At 43.8% G+C, this 21,697-nt stretch overlaps 1 protein-coding gene across 1 annotated transcript in view; it reads left to right on the forward strand.

Moving 5' to 3' along the window:
- The window catches only part of MNAT1 (MNAT1 component of CDK activating kinase), a 687,393-nt gene that overhangs the window by 242,982 nt on the left and 422,714 nt on the right, over positions 1-21,697 (forward strand). Inside the window, exon 4 of the mRNA XM_086936667.1 lies at positions 20,006-20,109. Within this exon, the coding sequence (XP_086792793.1) occupies positions 20,006-20,109 (104 nt within the window). The remainder of the gene's footprint in view (positions 1-20,005; positions 20,110-21,697) is intronic.

The raw sequence follows: 21,697 nt of genomic DNA on the forward strand, positions 1-21,697 counted from the left end.
AGAACAATTTCGTCAGGAGCAGACGACCTGTCCCTCCCTTGAGGGACTCCGACAACAAGCGCTCGCCCAAAGCGCAGGGGATACCTCCGGAACTCATTGGGTCTACTGGGACAATGACCTACTGTACAGCGAGCAACGAATCGCCGAGCTGGGGGCCAACCGAGTACTAGTGGTGCCACTCCGCTTTAGAGACTTCCTGTTAAATCTGGCCCACGATGTCCCCCTGGCGGGGCACCTGGGACAAGATAAAACCTACAGCCGCCTAGTGACCCACTTCTTCTGGCCAAAAATGAGAAACGATGTGCACCAGCATTGCCGATCTTGCCCCACGTGCCAAGCCAGTGGGAAGAGCGGCCGCAAATTAAAGGCCCCCCTGCAACCCTTTCCCGTAGTCACGACCCCATTTGAGAGGGTCGGAATAGACATTGTGGGACCCCTAGACCCACGTACAAGACAAGGCCATCGCTTCATCCTAGTACTAGTGGACCACGCCACCCGCTACCCTGAGGCTATTCCTCTCCGGACCGTCACAGCCCCAGTGGTCGGCAGGGCCCTGATGGGGATCTTCTCCCGTGTGGGGTTCCCCCGAGAAGTCGTCAGTGACAGAGGCACGAACTTTATTTCCAAATACATGAAGTCCCTCTGGCAACAGTGTGGGGTCACCTACCGCTTCACGACCCCCTATCACCCCCAAGGAAACGGACTTGTTGAGCGGTTCAATCGCACACTAAAAGGGATGATCGGGGGATTGGAAGAACCCCTCCGTCGCCAGTGGGACGTGCTGCTGCCGTGCCTCCTCTTCGCCTACCGGGAGGTCCCTCAGAAGTCCCTAGGCTTCAGCCCATTCGAGCTGCTCTATGGGCACCCAGTACGGGGGCCACTCAGCCTGATCAAAGAAGGCTGGGAGTTGCCTCCGGCCAAGAGTCCTCCAGATGTCTTCCGGTACCTCCTCACCCTCCGCAACCAGTCCCAGCGGTTCAGAGACCTAGCGAAAGCCAACCTAGAGGCCAGTCAAGAGGACATGAAGAGATGGTATGACCAGAACGCCTCATCTATTGAATTCGAGCCGGGGCAACAGGTCTGGGTAATGTCCCCCACAGAACCGTGCGCTCTCCAAGACAAATGGACGGGACCCTTCAAGGTAATCGAGCGCAAGGGACCCGCCACCTATCTGATCGATATGGAGTCCGCCCGGAATCCGCTCCGAGTCCTCCACACCAACAGACTGAAACCCCACTTTGCACGAACAGAACTCAGCCTCTTGATGGCCACAGACAACGGGGTTGAGGACGACTCCGAGCCTCTCCCTGACCTCTTGCGGACCCAGGAGCAAGACGGCTCCGTGGATGGGGTCCGACTCTCGGAGACCCTCACCCAGGAACAACGCCAAGAGTGCCAAGCCCTCCTATCACGATTTGCCAGCCTGTTCTCCCTCACCCCAGGTGTCACTTCCTGGTGTGTGCACGATGTGGACACCGGAGACAGCCCTCCTATCCGCCACCGGGCCTACCGCGTACCTGATCGGGTACGGGCCTGCATCCAGGCGGAAGTAACTAAGATGCTCACGCTCGGGGTCATCGAGCCCTCCGACAGTCCATGGGCCAGCCCGGTCGTACTGGTCCCCAAAGCAGCCGCCCCCGGAACCACACCCGAACTCCGGTTCTGTGTCGACTACCGGGGCCTGAATGAAGTCACCAGAACGGACGCACACCCCATCCCCCGGGCAGATGAACTGGTCGACCGAATGGGCGCTGCCCGCTACCTCAGCATCTTTGATCTAACGGCAGGCTATTGGCAGATCGGCCTCACACCCCGAGCACAAGAACGTTCTGCCTTCTCCACCCCCGATGGCCACTATCACTTCACGGTCATGCCCTTCGGCATGAAAAATGCCCCAGCGACTTTCCAACGGCTCGTCAATCAGGTCCTGGCGGGGCTCGAAGAGTTCAGCGCCGCCTACCTGGACGACATCGCGGTGTACAGCCACCACTGGACCGAGCACCTCCACCACCTCCAAGCAGTGTTGCAAGCCCTTCAGCGAGCTGGCCTCACGATCAAGGCCAGCAAATGCCAAATTGGACAAGGGTCAGTGACCTACCTCGGACACCAAGTGGGAAGCGGTCTAGTGGCCCCTCTCCAACTGAAAATTGCCGCCATCCAGAACTGGCAACCCCCTAACACTCAAACTGAGGTGCGAGCCTTCCTGGGCCTCACGGGCTACTACCGAAGGTTCGTGAAAGACTATGGTACCATCGTGGGGCCTCTCACCGAACTCACGTCGAAAAATCAGCCCAAGAAGGTGAACTGGACCCCAGAGTGTCAAGCGGCCTTCGAACAGCTAAAGGCCGCCATGTGTTCCGCTCCTGTACTCCAGGCCCCAGACTACAGCCGGGAGTTCATCGTCCAGACGGACGCCTCCGACCAGGGCATTGGGGCGGTCCTGTCCCAGGTGAACACCGAAGGCCTTGATCAACCGGTGGCCTTCATCAGCCGGAGACTCCTACCACGGGAGCAACGCTGGAGCACCATAGAGAGGGAAGCCTTCGCTGTGGTATGGGCCCTCAAGAAGCTCCGACCCTACCTTTTTGGCACCCACTTCCGGGTGCAGACTGACCACCGACCCCTGCAGTGGTTGATGCATATGCGGGGGGAAAACCCAAAACTGCTACGCTGGTCCATCTCCTTGCAAGGTATGGACTTTACCGTTGAACACCGGCCTGGGTCTGACCACGCCAACGCGGATGGCCTGTCCCGGTTTTTCCGCCTCGACGAAGAGAGTCCCCAAGAGGATGGGTAACTCTCCCCGCCTTCAGCTGGGGGGGACGCATGTTGGACAGGCCACGTGACGGGCCGCTCTCCCCCGGCTCGACCAAGCCCGAGCCAGTCATACAAGCACCACACCCCACCATTGCCCGTCCTACGTCCCCTCAGGGACACCTGCCCCCGAGCATGATAACCTCGTGGGTCCGATCCACGACCGACCCACGCGCCCAGCCCGGGCCGCCATCTTGGACACTTCGCCACGAGGCCGCCTGGCCCCCGATCGACCTCAACCCTGGGCCTAGCCCGGCCTCAGACATTCCGGCACCACCCTCCACCCAGGAGGTGAGCGAGCTACTTGGCCAGTCAATGGGAGAAAGAGGTGTCGATGGTTCTCCCCCGGCCAGTGCCGCTCGCCCATCGCCTCCCCGGGCGCTGGCTCCACCCCCCTGCTGGGTGTCTGGACTCCCTCATCCCGGACCTCCCGACCTCCAAGTGCGAGGGTCCGGACATCAAAGCACGCCAGCCCTATAACTGGGGCAGCTCCAGAACAGGAAGGCAGTTGTATCTTGGAGTCGAGAGACGAGAGAAGAACTCATCCTGGACGGACTACTGGCGCTGCCGTAGCTCTGTCCTGTGCACCATCGTCCTGCCTGTTGGCGCTGCCACAGCCGTCGTAACCTTCATTCTTCACCGTCGTCCGGATCTGCTGGCGAGGCCGCGGACCGTTGTAACTGTCATCTGCATCGGGACCTGCTTGGCTTCTCCACGGCCCGTCGACCATCCTTCATCCATCTCGGGACCTGCTTGGCTTCTCCACGGCCCGTCGACCATCCTTCATCCATCTCGGGACCTGCTTGGCTCCTCCACGGCCCGATCAGCAACCACGCCGAGCTCGAGGATTGAGAGCTATTGAACTCATTGGTAACTAAGACTGTCCCGCTACCCTTTTCCTCAACCAGAGATCAGAACCGAGGGGACCCCTGAGTCCAGACCTCCTTGTATTATATCAACGTAACCTAAGAAGTGCATATAAAGTCTCGTTAACCTTCAATCTTGTGTGGTGTCCGTCTGTGGGGGGGAAGTTACTTATCTGTACAGTCGTTGGAGACGGCTCTCCCTGGAGACCTCTCCCCGTAATCTCGGCCGACCCTCCCGGTCCGTCTAACACCTGGCAGCTCCAGCCCTTCACTGATAGTGTTGAGGGCGCTTCTCCCATTCCTTACCTAAGGAATGCCACTTGGGGAGCTGTTTTTTTCCAAGAGGCATCTAAGTTGGGAGTCCGCTTATCCCTTCCTAAAACGTTCCATCATTTTTAAAGGTCAGAGGTGAAACTTCTGCAAGGAAAATCTATTGGAGAAATGCGATTTTAAAACATTTCCCCTTTAGGGTTCTTGCCCTATTGTAGTGAAAGCCATTTATCCGCCAAGGCAACTGACAGTCTGGGCTCTTGTTTTCTTGGAAGTGCTGTCATAGATAATAAGTTGCACTTAACTGCCTAGGAAGGGCAGGAAATCAAGTTCTCAGCATATGTTTTTTATTGGGGTTGCCGTACAGCTGAACATCCCACAAAATCGGGTTCTGACCATTTCAGAGCACCTACACTGTGATGTGGTGTTCATACAGAACCGCTAATATTGCCTATTTTTTTTACAAACTTTACTCTTTCTATGCGTGTTTTCTATTTAACGAGAACAAAGGAAAATTACCACGGGGAATTAACTTGGGTCCCTCTGTATGTTAAGTACCTCACAGCTTTTAAGATTTTACTTGATTTCCTAACAACATCAGCAGTATAATCATTAGATCAGAAGTCCAGACGTATCTGACCTAGAAACACCTATTCTCAATTGGGGCAATGAGTACTTTTCAGTTGTTTAATGTTTCCTGAGGCAAGCTTGTATTCTTGTTTCCTGAAGCAAGCATGTATTCCGGAGTCAGACTGCTTGACCCAGTGTGTAGTAATTGTATAACTCTTCAAACCCTGGCGGCACAGCATGCAGGGTAATCTGCTGCATGGCTAAACACTTCATTCTTACTGTCTTCCTACCAATCTCTCTCTTTCATCTTCCCTCTCATCTTCATCAATCCCTTATATGTTTCTCGCCATCCTATCGTCCCTCGCACACTCTCTTCTTTTTTTATCTTTTTCCTGTCTTCTTCCTCTGCCCTCTTATTCCTTCATCGCTCTCTTTCTGTCTCTCTAACGCTCTGGCTTATTATCCCCTCTCTCTTCCTTGCACTCAGTCTTCTCACTCTTTCTATAGATTGTGCTCATGTCACTAATATCTGTGTCCCCCTCTCAACTTTCCCTCTTTCATATCTTTCAACATTCTTCTCTTTTCTTTCTACTTGTTAATTCTAACATTACCTAACCTTTTTGTTCTCAAGCGTTGTGTTTTTTTCTGTGACAAACATCAGTTCACATTTTGTTTCTCAGTCAGTTTCACTTTCTCCCCTTCACTCATTTGCTTTTCTCAGTGAATTCCACGTATTTTACTCTCATTCCCCCTTTCCTATATATTCATTTCTCTTCATTTTCCAATACTTCTGTCGCCCATTCTCTTATTCCTCTCCCTCTCCTCTATTTATCTCTTTCCACTCTTCCGCTCATAATTTCCCCTCCCCTCTTTTTAATTTCCTCTTTGTTGCTCTTTTTACTCTCTGTCTCTAGTCTTCTGCCTTGTCTCTTTCTCTGTCTGACCATCACCTAGGCACTCATCCTCTATTTGTTTTATTCTGTCCTGTGATCACTCTCATCCTGACACAGTCTATCATTTCCTCCTCGCTCAATTTCACTCATTCTCTCTCTCTCTTCCTCTGTATCTCTCAAGCGCATACACACACAGAATTTCTTGCTCTTTTTCTTTTTTCTCTTTCTCTGTCACCCTTTGTCCTTCCTGTGGGTATCATTCGTTCTATTCTGTTGCTCTCCTCTCATACCAACTCAGTCTGCTATTCTCACGTTTATTTCTTCCTCCTACACGCACACCCTCTGACGTCAGTGTTTCATTCTCTACCCCTGGCCTCAATACTTCAATATTTATTGTACCATACTGATTTCAGACTCTATCTATCGCCCTCACTCTATCTATCGCCCACACTCGCTATCTATCTATCTATCGCCCTCACTCTATCACTCACACTCTCTATCTATCGTCCTCACTCTATCTATCACCCTCACTCTATCTATCTATCTATCGCCCTCACTCTATCTATCTATCGCCCTCACTCTATTTATCACCCTCACTCTATCTATCTATCGCCCTCACTCTATCTATCGCCCTCACTCTATCTATCTATCGCCCTCACTCTATCTATCTATTGCCCTCACTCTATCTATCGCCCTCTCTCTATCTATCTATCGCCCTCACTCTATCTATCTATCACCCTCACTCTATCTATCTATCTATCGCCCTCACTCTATCTATCACCCTCACTCTATCTATCTATCGCCCTCACTCTATCTATCTATCGCCCTCACTCTATCTATCGCCCTCACTCTATCTATCTATCGCTCTTACTCTATCTATCTATCTATCTATCTATCTATCTATCTATCTATCTATCTATCTATCGCCCTCACTCTACCTATCTATCGCCCTCTCTCTACCTATCTATCGCCCTCTCTCTACCTATCTATCGCCCTCTCTCTACCTATCTATCGCCCTCTCTCTACCTATCTATCGCACTCACTCTACCTATCTATCGCACTCACTCTACCTATCTAGCGCACTCACTCTACCTATCTACTCTATCTATCGCCATAACTCTTATCTATTGATCGCCCTCACTCTATCTATCTATCTACCTATCTATCTATCTATCGCCCTCACTCTACCTATCGCCCTCTCTTTACCTATCGCCCTCACTCTACCTATCTATCGCACTCACTCTACCTATCTATCGCACTCACTCTACCTATCTATCGCCCTCCCTCTATCTATCTATCTATCTATCTATCTATCTATCTATCTATCTATCTATCTATCTATCTATCTATCTATCTATCACCCTCCCTCCTATCTATCTATCTATCTATCTATCTATCTATCTATCTATCTATCTATCTATCTATAGCATCACCACAGCATCACTGAACGCAACAGCATCACTCGTCGCCACCACAGCATCAATCTGTGCAACCATTCAACAGCAACTGATTTAAATATGTTCTCACAATGTTTCAAGCTTTATTACAAATGTCACAAAAAGATGTTAATATTTCACTTCTGTTCTTGGACTTTCCTTACAATAAAATACATAGAACATAAACTTCACAAAAGTTATTTACAAAAGTTTAAGCTATTGCCATTATAAATTACAATAACTTTTATTTAAGTATTAATGATTAAGCCATTGTTATTTGTAATATCAATACATCAAAGTCACGTAAATACAACACATATTGCATTACAAATGCGATAGGTGTCACATTTGCGAAAGTTAAAACTATTGGCATTGTAAATGACAAAGCTATTAATTTCGCTATTCTCAAAACCAACACATAAGTAAAAGATTTGTCATTTACAATACCAATAGCTCAAGCTTTCCTAATGCGAGACCTATTGCATTGCAAATGCTTGTTTTCTTTTCTTAATAATATTATTATTTGTTGTTTTTTTTTTTTAAATGTATAAAATAGGCAGATTCATTTCAAGAATGGACTAATTCATCTGGATATCATGACCTTATGTATGAGTTGGCTTCTTTGTTTTATTATTTAAAAAAAGGAAAGAGTGGGAACGGAACCCTTGCGGGCATTAACTTGGACATCCATGTGCTTTCTTTAAATGTATTGTAAGGAAATGCCTCTTTTTGCATGTTCAACCCCACATTTTTGGACTGATGCTGTTGGATTTTTGACTCAGAGTGCACTGAGGCCTGGTATCCAGATCTCAGTGCCAGTGTTCTAACCATATACTAAAGTATGTTACGTTGGATACACCTAATTTTCAAGTATAGACTTACTTATAAGCCTTAGTATATGCTATCCCAGATACCGAGGGCATGTAAGGTAGAGTGCTCACCCAGGGCTGCAGAACTGTGTATGCCACCCTGAATGTGACAGAGACATAATGGACCCCGGCCTGCCACTGTAGACTTAAAGGGCAGTGTCACTTTTGGCATTACATCTGATGGAAAAGCACCACTTCCTTTAAGGATGTGTCTAAGTCTCCATTAAGGAAAGCCTTTGGAGCCCTATAGCAGGGAGCTATATATTCCTAAGTAAGACATGTTTTTTAAATATGTTTTAGTAACAATACTTAAAATTGTAGTTTTGCAAGGTTAGGAGCCCCTTTGGCTAACACAAGGCTACCAGCTGGCATCTCCTCCAGGCTAACCTCTAAGAGTACCCAGTAAGGTCAAGTAAGGTATCAAATTAATTGTAGCATTAAATCTGCCCTGATGCCCAGGGCTGATTCAAAGTCACTATTAAAATTAGCAGCTTTTACAAAGTTGCTCCTCTGCACTCCAGCTATTACTGTGGTCTCACAAAGGCCCTGACACATAGACATATTTTTGACCACCTGGGGAAACGTGTGAATGACCCCCAGGCCCTGGAACAAAAGCAGTTACCACAGAGCGAGGTGTTACTTCCTCTCCCAGGAAGGCCACTCAGGGTGTTTGCCCTAAAGTTAAACCTGCCTTTGAAGGGCTGCTTGTGGCAATTCCCTGAGCAGGGTGCCTTTGTTCCTGCAGAGAATTCGGAGACAAAGCTAATAAAGGTAAACATGTGCCAAAACCGGTTTTTCCGTTGGCATGTAGCCCACTGGTAACCAAACCTCTAGAGTGGGCTATCCTGCTCCTGACGCCCAAGGAAGGATTGTGCCATTTTGAAAGAGGCATGAATGGAGCACTTGGGGATAGCTAGATGCCACACATCACCTTAAACTCGTCACTAGGTAGAAGGGGACCCAGTAGCCCATTGGCTTTTAACCGCTTCGTCCCCATGGGGCTCTTTCCTGTGATAAATATGGCACCCCTAGCACACTGCCCCTCAGTTCACACTTAGGAAGAGAGGACCAAAGAAGGACTGCCCTGCTGCCCTTGACTCGCACAAATACTGGTTGCACCATCAAGTGGACTGCATCTGCTGCACTTTTGGGGTAGCAAGATTGGGACACAGGAAAAAGTTGATTTCCCAACTTCACCCACAGCAGTGACTCCAAGGATCAGTCACCTGATCCCCTGGAACCAGTACCAGGGCTACAAAAGCTGAAAGAGCCCAAACCAACAAATTGTTATCCACAATGGAAGTTTTGCCGCTACCAGTCGCCGGGCACGACAAGAGACAAATCCAAGATAGCAAGAATTTCACCCGTGGACCCAGGAACCACCACAAAGTCCCCCCCGTCAAACGCATCACAACAGAAGCATCATTTGAGCTCATTTGCCTGTATCCTCAGAATCAGGATAACTCCATTGAAGTCTATAGCAGTTGTCCTGTGAAGTTTGCAACTTGCCTCAAAAACGCTCTGATGGCGAGGTAACTATACAAAGTATCCTTTCTGGCCCTTTAGACCTTCCCTGCACGATTGATTTCCCAACCTGGGCTGGAGTTCTCGCACTAATTCTTTCAAACTTTTGAAAAGTTTACTAACTTTTTGTTGACCAATGCTGGTTGTACTTAAGTGATTAAAACGTCTAAAATCTGTTACCTCCGGAATCCTCAAGTACATTTTGGTGACCCAAATAAGTTCTATTTTTATAAATTGTTGTTGTGGCTCTTTATTGGTGTGTGCTTTTCTTATTTTGTTGTTTGATACTGTTAAATGCTTCACACTAAGTTCTTTGCTAAGCCTTACTACTCGCAGTCACAGCTACCCAGGGTTGAGCGAAGGTTAAGTAAATTATACGGACCGGACCAAAGACGGTATCTGCAAGTGTACTCCGTGATAAGGCCCCATATCATATAGTACACGCAGATCCTCACAGGTATAAAATACATTCTTTACTATGTTTCCATTGCAATTCTTGATGGAACACAACGTGCTTCTGTAACCCCTTAGGTGCTGCGCACGTTCGGCGGCCGACGGCACCACTACCTCCGTAGTGCTGCCGTCGGCCCGTTGAACGTTCGAACCCCACCTGCGCAATGGAACGTCCAGCACTGGAGCTGTACGTTCCATAGCAGCTATGAGGGTAAGAGGCAACACTGCTCTAACAATGATGTTGATAAACAAGCATTGCATTGGCAATGCCATTAGGTTTCACCTGTACAAGATCTCTTGACTTTGTTTTTTAGACATGCTGCACAGTAGTGCAGACTGCTGTGCAAAATGGCTTAAAGTAAAGGAAAACAACTCTATGATGTGGCCAGCGTTGCCTGCGTCCTAGTGCTTTTTTTCTTTAAACCATGTTGCAGAGCAGTCCACACTACTGTGCAATATGTCTAAAAAAGCAGAGTGAAGCAAGCAACATGAGGGAGGTGCAGGGGAGAAGGAGACAACATCAACAAACAGCGGGTGAGAGGCTGGGGGGAAGCAACACGAGGAAGGGATGGAGCAGGCAGATGGACCGCAGTCACATGCCCTGTTATAGAGTGCTTGGCAAACAGTTAGAAAACAAAGTACCTGCAGTAGCGTGCGGCCAGTGGAAGGACACTGGCCGCCAACAGGAAGCTGTATAAAGTCCATGCTCCATGGCAGGAACAGACACTGAAGCCCCAGGAGGCAAGCAGGAGACACTCCCCAATAAGAGGCAAGGAAAAGGTAGTGACATCATAGCCTATCAATGGTAAGTAATCAGCAGTCCCCAAACCATTTTTAACCTTTTTAAATGTGTTAGCAAAATATTCTACCAACAGCTTATGCTCTGTATCAGACACAACCTAAAAAGAAGGGGAATGAAGAAGATACTCTTTCTCCTGCCTCTGGGTTTGGCCTTTCTGATGAGTAGATGCAGTATTTGGTTTCATTTTTGAATGTGGCTCTTCTGAAGCTTGAAAATGATTCTGCCTTTTGCTATTCTATTCTTCTGCTACATTCCTTACTTCTACTGTGAACATTTCATCACATTCTTCAGCGTCATCATGGTGGCTCTTACTGGAGGAGTCTCCCTTGTCCGATTCATTCAGACAGTGGAACTTGTCACTCTTTTCAGCAATTTGAGTAATAATCTACATATTCCTATGGAGGATGAGCAACCTGGTACAAGTTCTAGACTTTTTCAACAGTTACATTTCCATCCTTCTTCTTTTCTGACAGTTAATAAAGAAATTTTGGATTTGCTTCGTAGAGAGTGGAAGAATAAGAAGAACCTAGAAAAGACATCTTCCTACATTTTTGACACATTTATAACCTCTGGCTAAAGGGGGCATGGAGTAGCCATTGTTGCTAAAGTAGGTATAATGTTGAATAAACTTGCTAGACGTTCTACAGTTATCACAGAGAAGGTAACAGTGTCAGATTTCGTAGACTGTAAGGTAGATGCTTCTTTTTTTTTTAAAAAAAAAGGGGGGTTTCAGGTATGAACCTTGCTGTGAAGGCCGCTGTTTATGCATTGTATGCATCTCAGTCCCTTGTGAAGGATCTTTAGACCATCGTAGTGGTTATTCAAAAAGGGATAGATTGGGCAGAACATTTATCTAACAGAATTTCAGGCTAGACTTCGGATGTCTCTTGTGATAATTTAAAGGGGTGCGGCATTCTCCACAGTCTACAATACTGCAGCCCATCGCCATATTTTCTGTAGAGATTGGAAAGCAGAAGGGGGCCAGAAGGCTGATCTGCTTCATATGCCCTTCTCTGATGACTGGTTGTTTAGGGCTCAATAAGATTTACTTTGCAGAGCTTTCAAGAATCAGAAGCATGCCCTGTTGTTTAACACACAGATCAAGCCTGATCCTCTGCTCAGACCATCAAAAAGAAGGCATTAGTGTGGGTTCCAATTCCAAGCTGGAATTAAGAAATATAATCAGCCTTTTCCCTTCATCAGATTAGGCAAAAAAATCAGATGCCTGGGTTTTGTAAATGATAAAGCAAGTCTACTCTCTGGAGTTCAAGGAGCTTTCTCCAGACTCTGGTCTGGTTCATCGTTCCTATGTTGAAGATCCAATAAAACAGCAGACTTTTTGACTCGGGAGATTTAAGACAAGCTGATGAAAAAAGCAATCTGTGCTGTTCCAAAGTCCCATTAAGAACAAGGTTTTCATTTCAGTGTGTTTCTGGTGCGAAAATCATCATCATCATCATCAAAGAACTGTATTTGGATCTCTGTGGATCATAAAAGTATAGGCAAACAAAACAGCCACAATACACATATACATAAAAATGCATATATAAATATCAATAAATAAGATTATATCAATATATTAAAAACTCCAGCTAGCATTTTTTAAAAGAACAATATAAAACCTCACATTTCATAACACAAACCACTGTCTAAAAGCATAGGAAGACAGAAATCACAATTGGGATCCACAGACTGCATCACAAATATCAAGTGAGTCTTTTCATCAGGGACTTCAGGCTGATAATCAGTATGAAGAACCTGAATCAGTTCTTATCCAAGATTTGATTTAAGATGGAAATACTCCAAGCTCATTATTCTACTTGTTATTCCAGGGGATGGTCGACAGCATTGGATCTCAAAGACATATACCTTCATATCTCCATATCCCATCCCCTTCCAGTGGCCATTCTGGACTTAGTGATTTTCTCCTAGCACAAAGTGTCTTGATTTGTAGAAGGTTTCCTTACATTTGACCCCTCCACTTGACGAACAAATGAAGCAGTCACTTTTTATAAAGAGAGGAGTACACCTTATTTCATAAAAAGTGAGTATGGCGTATTTGAGCTTTCATCGCTATGTGTCAACCCAACACATTATGTTTATGTTACTCGAGTTCGAAATCCTTTAAAAAACAGAATACCGGAGGCGTTTGGCAAAACAGGAACAGTTTGTTTAATTAAACATTACGACCATGAGTACAATTACAGGCCTGAGGTCTGAGGACTGACTCAATTTACCATTTGTATGTATCCTTCTTTTATACAAAAAATGACAGATTATAACATTTTTTGGCATACCATATATGCTTAAAAATGTTGATTTCTGCCTTTGGAGTCATAAATTAATTGCCTAATAGTTACCACAGGTGGGACGCGACCTTGCGAGGACACAATGTGGCCAGTGGATAACGTGTCCAGATGTCCTGATGGGAAGTGAGTGATCACTGCGTGTGCTAGTTCATGATTGGCATTGTGTTCCTAACTCATGTGGCATCTGACTTTATGGTGTTTTTAGGAGCGCGCGTACCCCTCTCATGTATGCTTTATTGGGGCAATCTCCCTTGATCATTGTAATGTCGCAGCACCTATCTGTGGGTTTGATCAAGAGTTTCCTGCCCAAGTGTTTGCCTGTCAGCTACGCACCCTCTCACCTGTGACCTATTGATTAGAAACCACGGGCCTGGCTACGTATTTGCGAGTCGAGGTTGATATGGAGGTTACAACAGGGATTTTGTTTGTAAGGACGAGATTTCATTTTTATCGATTAATTCATCTATTTCCATATTAATATTTACAATACAGAAATAAAATGTTCTTTTGGTGCGACTAAAGAAGGTCATACATTTCACCCTACTGGTGAGTTGCAAAGTGGTTTTAGAGTCACACCATGACCATACATAATTCATATTATATAAGGCCTGACTATATATATTTTAACACACAGGTTGACCCGTCACTTTGTCCTGTTGCATAGAAGGCACACTCTTCCTAAAAGGGTCGAAACATTGTTGGTTCATTCATTGCCTGTACCAAAATGTCACCTTTTGGGCTTTTGTGAGGCCAGATGTAAAATTTCCCATCTAGGAAAGACTGAAAAATTAGATGTAGTGGACAGGCCGCTTGAAGCATCTGAATTGTTTTTTGTTCCTGTTTTTGTATATGTACAGTCACTTGTTTTTCTCTGATGCACTGCATGAGCACTTCTCACTCAGTACATATGGAGCACCTTATTGTTTGATCTTATGATGTATTGTTCCAACTCAGTGACTATGAAATACTTGTCATTCATCAATTACTGTGTTATTCAGACATACGTGTCTTGTGATGTATTTCTACAATAACAATTGACTTCCTAAGCTTTTGTGCTAATATTGCTTTTTTAATTGATGAATCTTATCTGACAGAACCATTGTTGTTTATTTACTACTGGTTTTGTTTCACATCATAGTTTATCTGTCCCTAACTTGAGAATCGAGTCACATTGAGGTATGTCACCGGGTATGACTGGTATGATGCATATTTTCAAAAAGTATACCTACTGAGAAGCTTAATGCGTCTTGGTCAATGAGTCTGACCAACATTTAGCATGTGCTGGGTGGCAGCTGGCTGTGTGAAGTACTCTGTTACTAAGCCTGGGCGGAGTTTGCGGAGTTCTGCATAGCGGAACTTCGCGATGTGTAAAAAAAACTCTGCCGCGCTCCGGGGAGCTCCGCAAGTGGCGGAGTGTGTTAGATACATGTCGATTTTCAGTGTCAGGTGCTTGTCCTCACTGTGCAATCATCGTGAATGGCACCATGCACAGCACAAGCAGGCTCTGCTTTCTTTCTGCTGCTCAAGTGGATTTTTATTTGAGCGGCAGCTTTCTCAATGCGAACGGACGGTTTCTCAACGCGGGTGGTCGCGAGCATACGTGACAACTTGCAATGCGAAATATAACCGCCCGTGTTGAGAAATCTCGCCGGGAGGTTGATTTTCCACGCTTGCGCTCACCAGGTTGATGTTGATGATCGCGAACGAGGAAAAATCTCGGCGGGAGGTGGATTTTCTTCACCCGCGCTCGCCAACTTGACATTAACGAAAGTGAGTGAGGAAATACGTTTTTCAGAACTCAGCAAGCTCCGTGTAATGAGGAGTGCGGAAAACTCCGCAAGCGGAGCGGAGTTCACCGCTCAAACTTAACTTTTACCAGCAGATGATTTTCAATGCAGTGAGGTGTGTATGCGATTCCCCACTGTTTCCACTTTATGATCTAAAAACATATGCTTATTTAACTTACTTCCTTGTTTAGATTGATACTACAGTTATTGTCATTAAGTAGCCCGAGAATTCATAGCGACATCTTCTGCAAATGACTAAGTAATCTGTCATCACGGGACACCTGCTTCTCCCGCCATCTCATGAATACATTTGCAGAGCAGGTGCTGGTCTGCTGTTCCACGGCCTGTCTGTACATCTGTTTGCGAAACAGAAAAACTTTCTCTGTTATGCATGTCTCTGTAATCAGTAACAACAAACCTGTATGTTTATACTTATTATTAGGTGGTCTGGCTTTGAGGAACTCCTTACATGCACGGATACCCTGCTCATGGACATTGCATGTGTATAAATTGTTTCGGTCTATAGTGACTTACAAAATTTCAGGTTCTATATACAGATCGTGTGTCTTCTTGATAAAATCTGTATGGTCCCTCAGATAACTAGGTACAGTCACAATAAGTGGAAAAAAGGACGTGATGACTATAAATATATATAGGTCTTTTCGAACAGACCTACTCTTGGTGAAACTATCAGACTTCCTGGGGACCTTTCCATATTTGTGTGTACTTTTGGTAATAAGTACAATGTAGTCTATGAGAAAGAGGTACCCCGCGTTTCCTAATAGTCACTCATCTCTCTTTCGGAGGTCAACATGGCAATGTAGTGCTTTACCACTTTACTTGCAGTGCTTTACTATCTCCAGTTCCCTACCCTAGTGTTGCTTCTACTTATGAAGATGTACCAGAGTGTCGTTACATATGTAAGGCTGTGTTTGTGTGTGTGTGTGTGTGTGTTTTAATAAAGTTTTCAGTAGGCTTTATACATACCAGTTATGGAGAGCACTAGTTACATTGATTATAACACACATTTTCATACCGCATTTCCTGTTGCATAGATATGCATGATTGTTTCAATTGGATTCCATTTTGTCTATATATATCTCGGAAGCCTTTTGATGTTTCTCTTAGTCTGCAAAACTGCCGTTTCAGTAGTCACTCTGATGCACACTTCCAGCTATAATCTCTGCAGAGATTGTGATTTGACTTTTGTTTAGCTGCTTTGCTAATCTCTCTCGGAGGGATGTGTGCCAAGAATACTTAAGAAAAGCCTGTTTTTGTGACTCTCCCTGACATACAAGAACAATATGTTACTTTTTTAATGAGTCATTTTGCGTGACACAAGTTCACAAACGTTTGTACATGTCAAGAGCAACACACAGCTGCAAAGTCTCTTGTATTTAACAAACCATGTTAATCTATAAAAGGTGGCACTGCAGGAAAACGTACAGCTGCATGTAAATGCCTGCTGCACGTCTACTACTTTCTCTGTAAGCTAAGAAGCTTTTATCTGTCAAAAAGAATCCCTTCAGACAGATGCTTTAAAAGTTTAAAATAAACCACAACCCTTATTGATATTTTAAAACTACTGTCTTAGCCACTGAAAACCATGACACATTGAGTAATACTACCGTGATAAGTTCCATGATAGTCAAATCAGCATGGATGTTGATTATGCCTGTATGCCAACTCGGTTGCTCCTAGTGCAAAACTGTTCAATTGTCTACCTATCAAGGAATTCCAGCCCTTCTAACATTTCATATTCCTAGAAGGGTTTGGTTATTCCACAATTGTATAACAAAAGGAGACAGAACCAACACCGTAAGGTATTGTATGATAGCATTATTAGCTGCGGAGGGAACACTTTATGCCAGGTTGTTGCTAAAGGAGTTCCCATCCCATCCCAAACTTTATGCTCGGGCCTTGCTGATTTGTTGCATGATATAATTTCAAATCTAGAATCCTCATTCAGCTTGACTATCCTGGCAAATGCCTTCTTAGAGCCAGCTACCAAATCTTTATGTTTTTGATCCAATTTCATTTATCTGAAAGTGCACATTACCTTAGTTAAAATGAATACGATCAACGCGGGATCGTCCGCTGTATCCTTGATAGCAAGAATTTTCAAACAAATTGCTACTACGGTTACACCAGCCATTTAGCATAAGCCCCCAGTAACAGGCTTGGTCCCACTCTTATTTATAAAATTGCTCATGTAACGCCCTCCCTCTTGAAAAAGGAAGCCTTCTTGGACCCTAGTATTCCAGTAAACGTTTGGACCACCTTTCATCATCAAGATTCTAGAAAGCTGGGTTAATCCCCACCTATCCCATTATATAGAAGGAAACAAGGCTCTCAAATCATTTGGATCTGGTTTTAGACCCACCCTCAGTACAGAGTCAATGTTTATTGCTGCTGCCAATGACATCCATATGATATTAGATTCCGGGAGTCTGTGGCCCTCATCCTTCTTGACTTGTCAGCAGAGTTTGACATGGTCTTACCCACTATCCTTCTAAATGGGCTGCGTCTGTTAGGTATTTGAGGGAAAGTACTGGGATTGTTTGAATTCTTCCTGAATTCTAGAAAACAAATTGTCCACTTGCCACCTTATCGTTCCAAGTTTAGAGACTTAAGATGTGGAGGCTCACAGGGCTCTGCCCTAAACTCCACGCTTATTAACATATACGTTGCTCCATTGGCGAACTTGATTGCCTTATTTGGGTATTAGTTTCATGAATATTTAGACAACACCCAGGGTTTTCTGTGTATGAATGGAAACCCCCAACTTTTTACAGGATTAATTTAAATGTTGTCTAGTTGAGATGGCCAGCTGGATTAATTCCAACCCCCTCTGTCTTAATTCTGACAAAAATGTGGCCCTGGTCTTTGGGAGCTCCTCCATCGGCCCCTTTTCGTGGTGACCTGAATTAATGGACTAAATCCTACTCCGGCAACAAATGTTCAGAATTTGGGTGTCTTATTCTAAATAAAGATGTGATTTGAACCAGACATCCGGAAAGTCACATCAATCTGCCTTTTCACCATGAAGGTTTTAAAGAAAATCCTTCCACTTACACTATTGACATCTAGACAACTACTAGTTCCATCATTGACTATTCATCATTTAGACGACTGTAATGTACTATATGTAGACCTTCCAGACTACTTAATGCTTAGATTGCAGTCAATTTAGAACTTGGCAGCAAAACTTATAGTAGGCGGACTCAAACATGACATGATTTCTGTCCACCTCAAAACACTATACTGTTCAGAAAATTAGCCTCTGCAATGCCCTCTGCTTTTGCCACACAGCCATGTTACCTGCTCATTGCCCCATCTACATCCATCATCAGAAAATTTACATAATGCAAGTCTGCCAGACTGCTGTTCTCATCCTCCTTCATCTGGAGGGATGTGCCTGAATGCCGCAAAGCCAGACGTAGCCGATACTCCTCAGTTATTACGGGACAAGTCTGGAACATCCTTCCGTCCACAGTTCTTGCTAAACCCAATATTTTGAGATTCCGTAAGTCTTTAAAACCCTTTTTGTTTTCTTAATCCCACCCGCCCCCAGTTTCACTATAGATTACTCTGTGCCCTTTGCATGGGTACTCACTTCATCACCACAACACCTTTTGGTAACCATGTGTGCTTTATAAATTAAAATAGAAATAGAAGTTGCAGAAATGGGTGTGTCACTCTGGTATTCTCCCAGTGAAGCAGGGTATGACGCCATGGATAAAGTGCTGGCAGTCTCGATGATGGGTCAGTCTACCATACATGTCAGCAAAAGGGTCCCTTTTGTGTGTGTATTGGTTTACTCCTAGGAATTTAATGGAGTAAAAGTAGAGTTCTACTGGAATTTGTGATCAAAGTTCTTTCTATCTGAAATATATAAACAATGCAGTCCTCATAGATTTAAATGTTGTTGCAGTGCAGCGTTACTTAAATGCTCCAGTAATCTAAAATTGTATGAACATGTAATATGTAATATTTCACCTTCTACTTAGTCAACAAACTCGTGATAGTTTCACCTTATGAATTTATAGGAGTTACCATGGAAACTGGCGGTTGTCCATACATTGAAATCTACATTGTCCTCACTTAACTATGCAATCCTTCACCTTTATTGCCAGTTAGTAGCCCTAACCATAAAGTGAGTACTTAGCGAAATTAAAGAAAAAATTATTTCTGCATTCCTTTATAGAGCTACTGCTTTCTGGGGTGCTTTAAACTCATGGCTAGAATAATCTTTAGGAAGTTTTGTTAATGCTTTTTTAATTTTTCTAAATCCAGTCCCAAAGCCCAACTGAGACTAGAAATCAGTTTATTGAGAATTATGTTTTTGTTGGAAGAAGAGTACTGCAGTATGTTTTTAAATTAAAGCAGACCACCAGCACTCACTTGATGGGCCAGATCTGATATAAAGCAGTATCAGACTACATCTTATGGTATGCTCATACTTTAGGTTTATTGCACAAATCTAGTTTATCAAAGTTAAGGTCACTTAAAAATGGCATATGAAGTCTTTAAATCTCACTTGACACTGAGATATGCCTCTTTTGGAAGACCAACAGGCTGTTGAAAATCTGAAGAGAAATTTATATATATTGAACTCATTCAATTAATTAACATTTCTGCTTTTTATGACTCTTTACACATATATATTTGGTACAATTTATTTATATTTATCTTTATGTGTAAACCATTTCTAGAATTTGGAGGTAAAGTACAACAATCTGCGAATAAAAGGCAAAAGACCTGTCTGTACATTTTGCGCATACAAGCTTGAGTCTTTGTCAGACATATGTTGTATCTGCCTGGACTTCTCACAGGGTTAGAGATTCTGGTTGCGCCCAGTACTTAGAGCTTTGTTCCTTCAGATTAGTAAAGCTATTGGTGCACATGTTATGAGAGGTGACAATGTTCGACTTGATGCTAGAACTGTAAAGTTTGTTGATAATATAGAAACATTTCTGAAATTATATTAAGATCGAAGTGTGTACACAATTGGTCATATGCTTATGCTCAAATGTCTGTGCAGCAAATGTACTTATAGGCTTTGAAATATTTTCACTTCAATTTGTGAATTTAATTATACTTGCTTTATTGTAAAGGTTATTATTAACTAAGCAATACATTACTAGTTACTATTAGTTACTAATTTAATGGCAGGTAAAATGTCTTTGAAATAACATTGATTACAAGAATGAATATGTAGTGGTTTGCTAATGCCCATGGGTATTGGTCAAGTTTCAGATTTTACCACAACCTATTTGTAGCATTTTAAATCCTTCTTGAAGGAACTTTGGTTTTCTCAGGGGAGGTTTAAGTTTAAAGTTTAATTTTAGATGTAGCACGCCATTATGTATTTTCATCTCTTGCTTTTTTCTATTCCCTCATACGTTGTAGTCTTTAACTTAACCAACAATGTTGATCTTGAAAATACAAAGAGGAAAATGGAAATGTACCAAAAGGAGAACAAAGAAGTCATCCAAAAAAATAAGATAAAGTTGGTACGTTACCAGTATTTACCTTTCATTTTCTAAATTGGGTGTCTTCCGAATATAATGGAGAGATCTGATGAGGCGTAATGTTGGTGAAGTTTGGATGCCAAAGTGGATAACAATGGATCATTTGTTGTACATGCAATACTGTGATGGTCCTCAGAATTCAATCTTTGCTTGTTGTCTACCATTTCCCAGTTTACATTTCTGTGGCCATTGATTACTGTCCCATGGCTTGAATCCTCAAATACCTTAAAAAATGTAAATACATTGCCTACTCCTATGCTCAGCCAACCTTCCTTCAGGCTTATTTGATGTGCATGTCCTCCTAGTTAGTGGTCAGAAACATTGCATTTCTTCAATTGTTCCTAGCCGCCTCCCTACTCAACCTTCATCTTTCAGTACATACATTTTTTTGATTGAGGTTGGAACGTTTATGCCCTGCAACAATACATTTCTTTAACTGTACATAGTCTTTGGGTCCTTCTTAAATGCTCTGCTTCCACAAGTTCATTGGCTTCCCCTCAGGGGATATAGCTGATCTTGTTTGATATGGTCAAGGCCTTATCTATGAATCCTTCATAATTTTGGTTATTAGTAGAGTGATAGGACCCATTGGTGTTAGCAGGTGATGACATCAGCCAGTCTCACACTCCTTTAACTGGTGACAGTTACTAGTTTAGTGAAAGCAGGTCACACAGAGCATTGTTGTATGTGTATACGGAGAGATTTTCTTTTATTTTGGAGAAAAACTGTGTACAGAAGACAGATGGAATTCTAATTTTTACTTTTCTTGGTTTTCAATGTATATTTGATTAAGTGGGTCTATATAGTGTTATTGTATGTGTATTTTGGAGGCTAATTCTAATACAGGCATTATTATGCATTGATAAAATCTGAGCAAGTAAATCCAGTTCATTTTCCCTGGTAGTCTGGAGCTCACGAGGTGTTTGAGTAAACATTCCTCAAGCCATGGTTTAGTATAACCTATTTTCCAGAGAAAACATTTTTTGTCTCCTCAAAGCGTGTGTGCAGGAGTGGCTACTAGGAACGGCTACTAGGAATGGTGACTGGCTTCACACTGTATTCACCTGCAGCCATCAAAGGGAATGTTGGCAATATATTTTCGCAAAAACCAGCTCTAAAATAGGAGAGCATATCATGTCAAATCCTTATGGAGCTCTTTTTCGGCTAGAAGCTCGGGAAGGAGACCTATCTATTAAACAGCAACAGCTATTCTTTATTTCGATGCTGGTGGCTAGATCGCTGATCTTATCAAACTGGAAATCGGATAAGATCCCCACCTTCCTACTGGTGACGAATAAGATGCACAAAGTAGACACTTACGAAGTGCTGTATGGTAAACGTACAGGATCTTTACAAAAAATCGATAAAATATGGAAGTCTTGGGAGACATCAGCATGCTAAGTAAAAGAGGGTTGAGAGCAGAAACCGGTAAGGGTGGTGATAGATCATTGGAGTCATGGGGTTTGTGTACTTTATATACGTGTTATGCTAAGCCTACTGAACCTAGTTATTCATCTTTCGATACCATGTATAGATGAACGCTTTTATATCAATTGATTGGATTATGCTA

This window comes from Lissotriton vulgaris, chromosome 9 (genome assembly GCF_964263255.1).
Source record: "Lissotriton vulgaris chromosome 9, aLisVul1.2, whole genome shotgun sequence".
NCBI classification, from domain to species: domain Eukaryota; kingdom Metazoa; phylum Chordata; class Amphibia; order Caudata; family Salamandridae; genus Lissotriton; species Lissotriton vulgaris.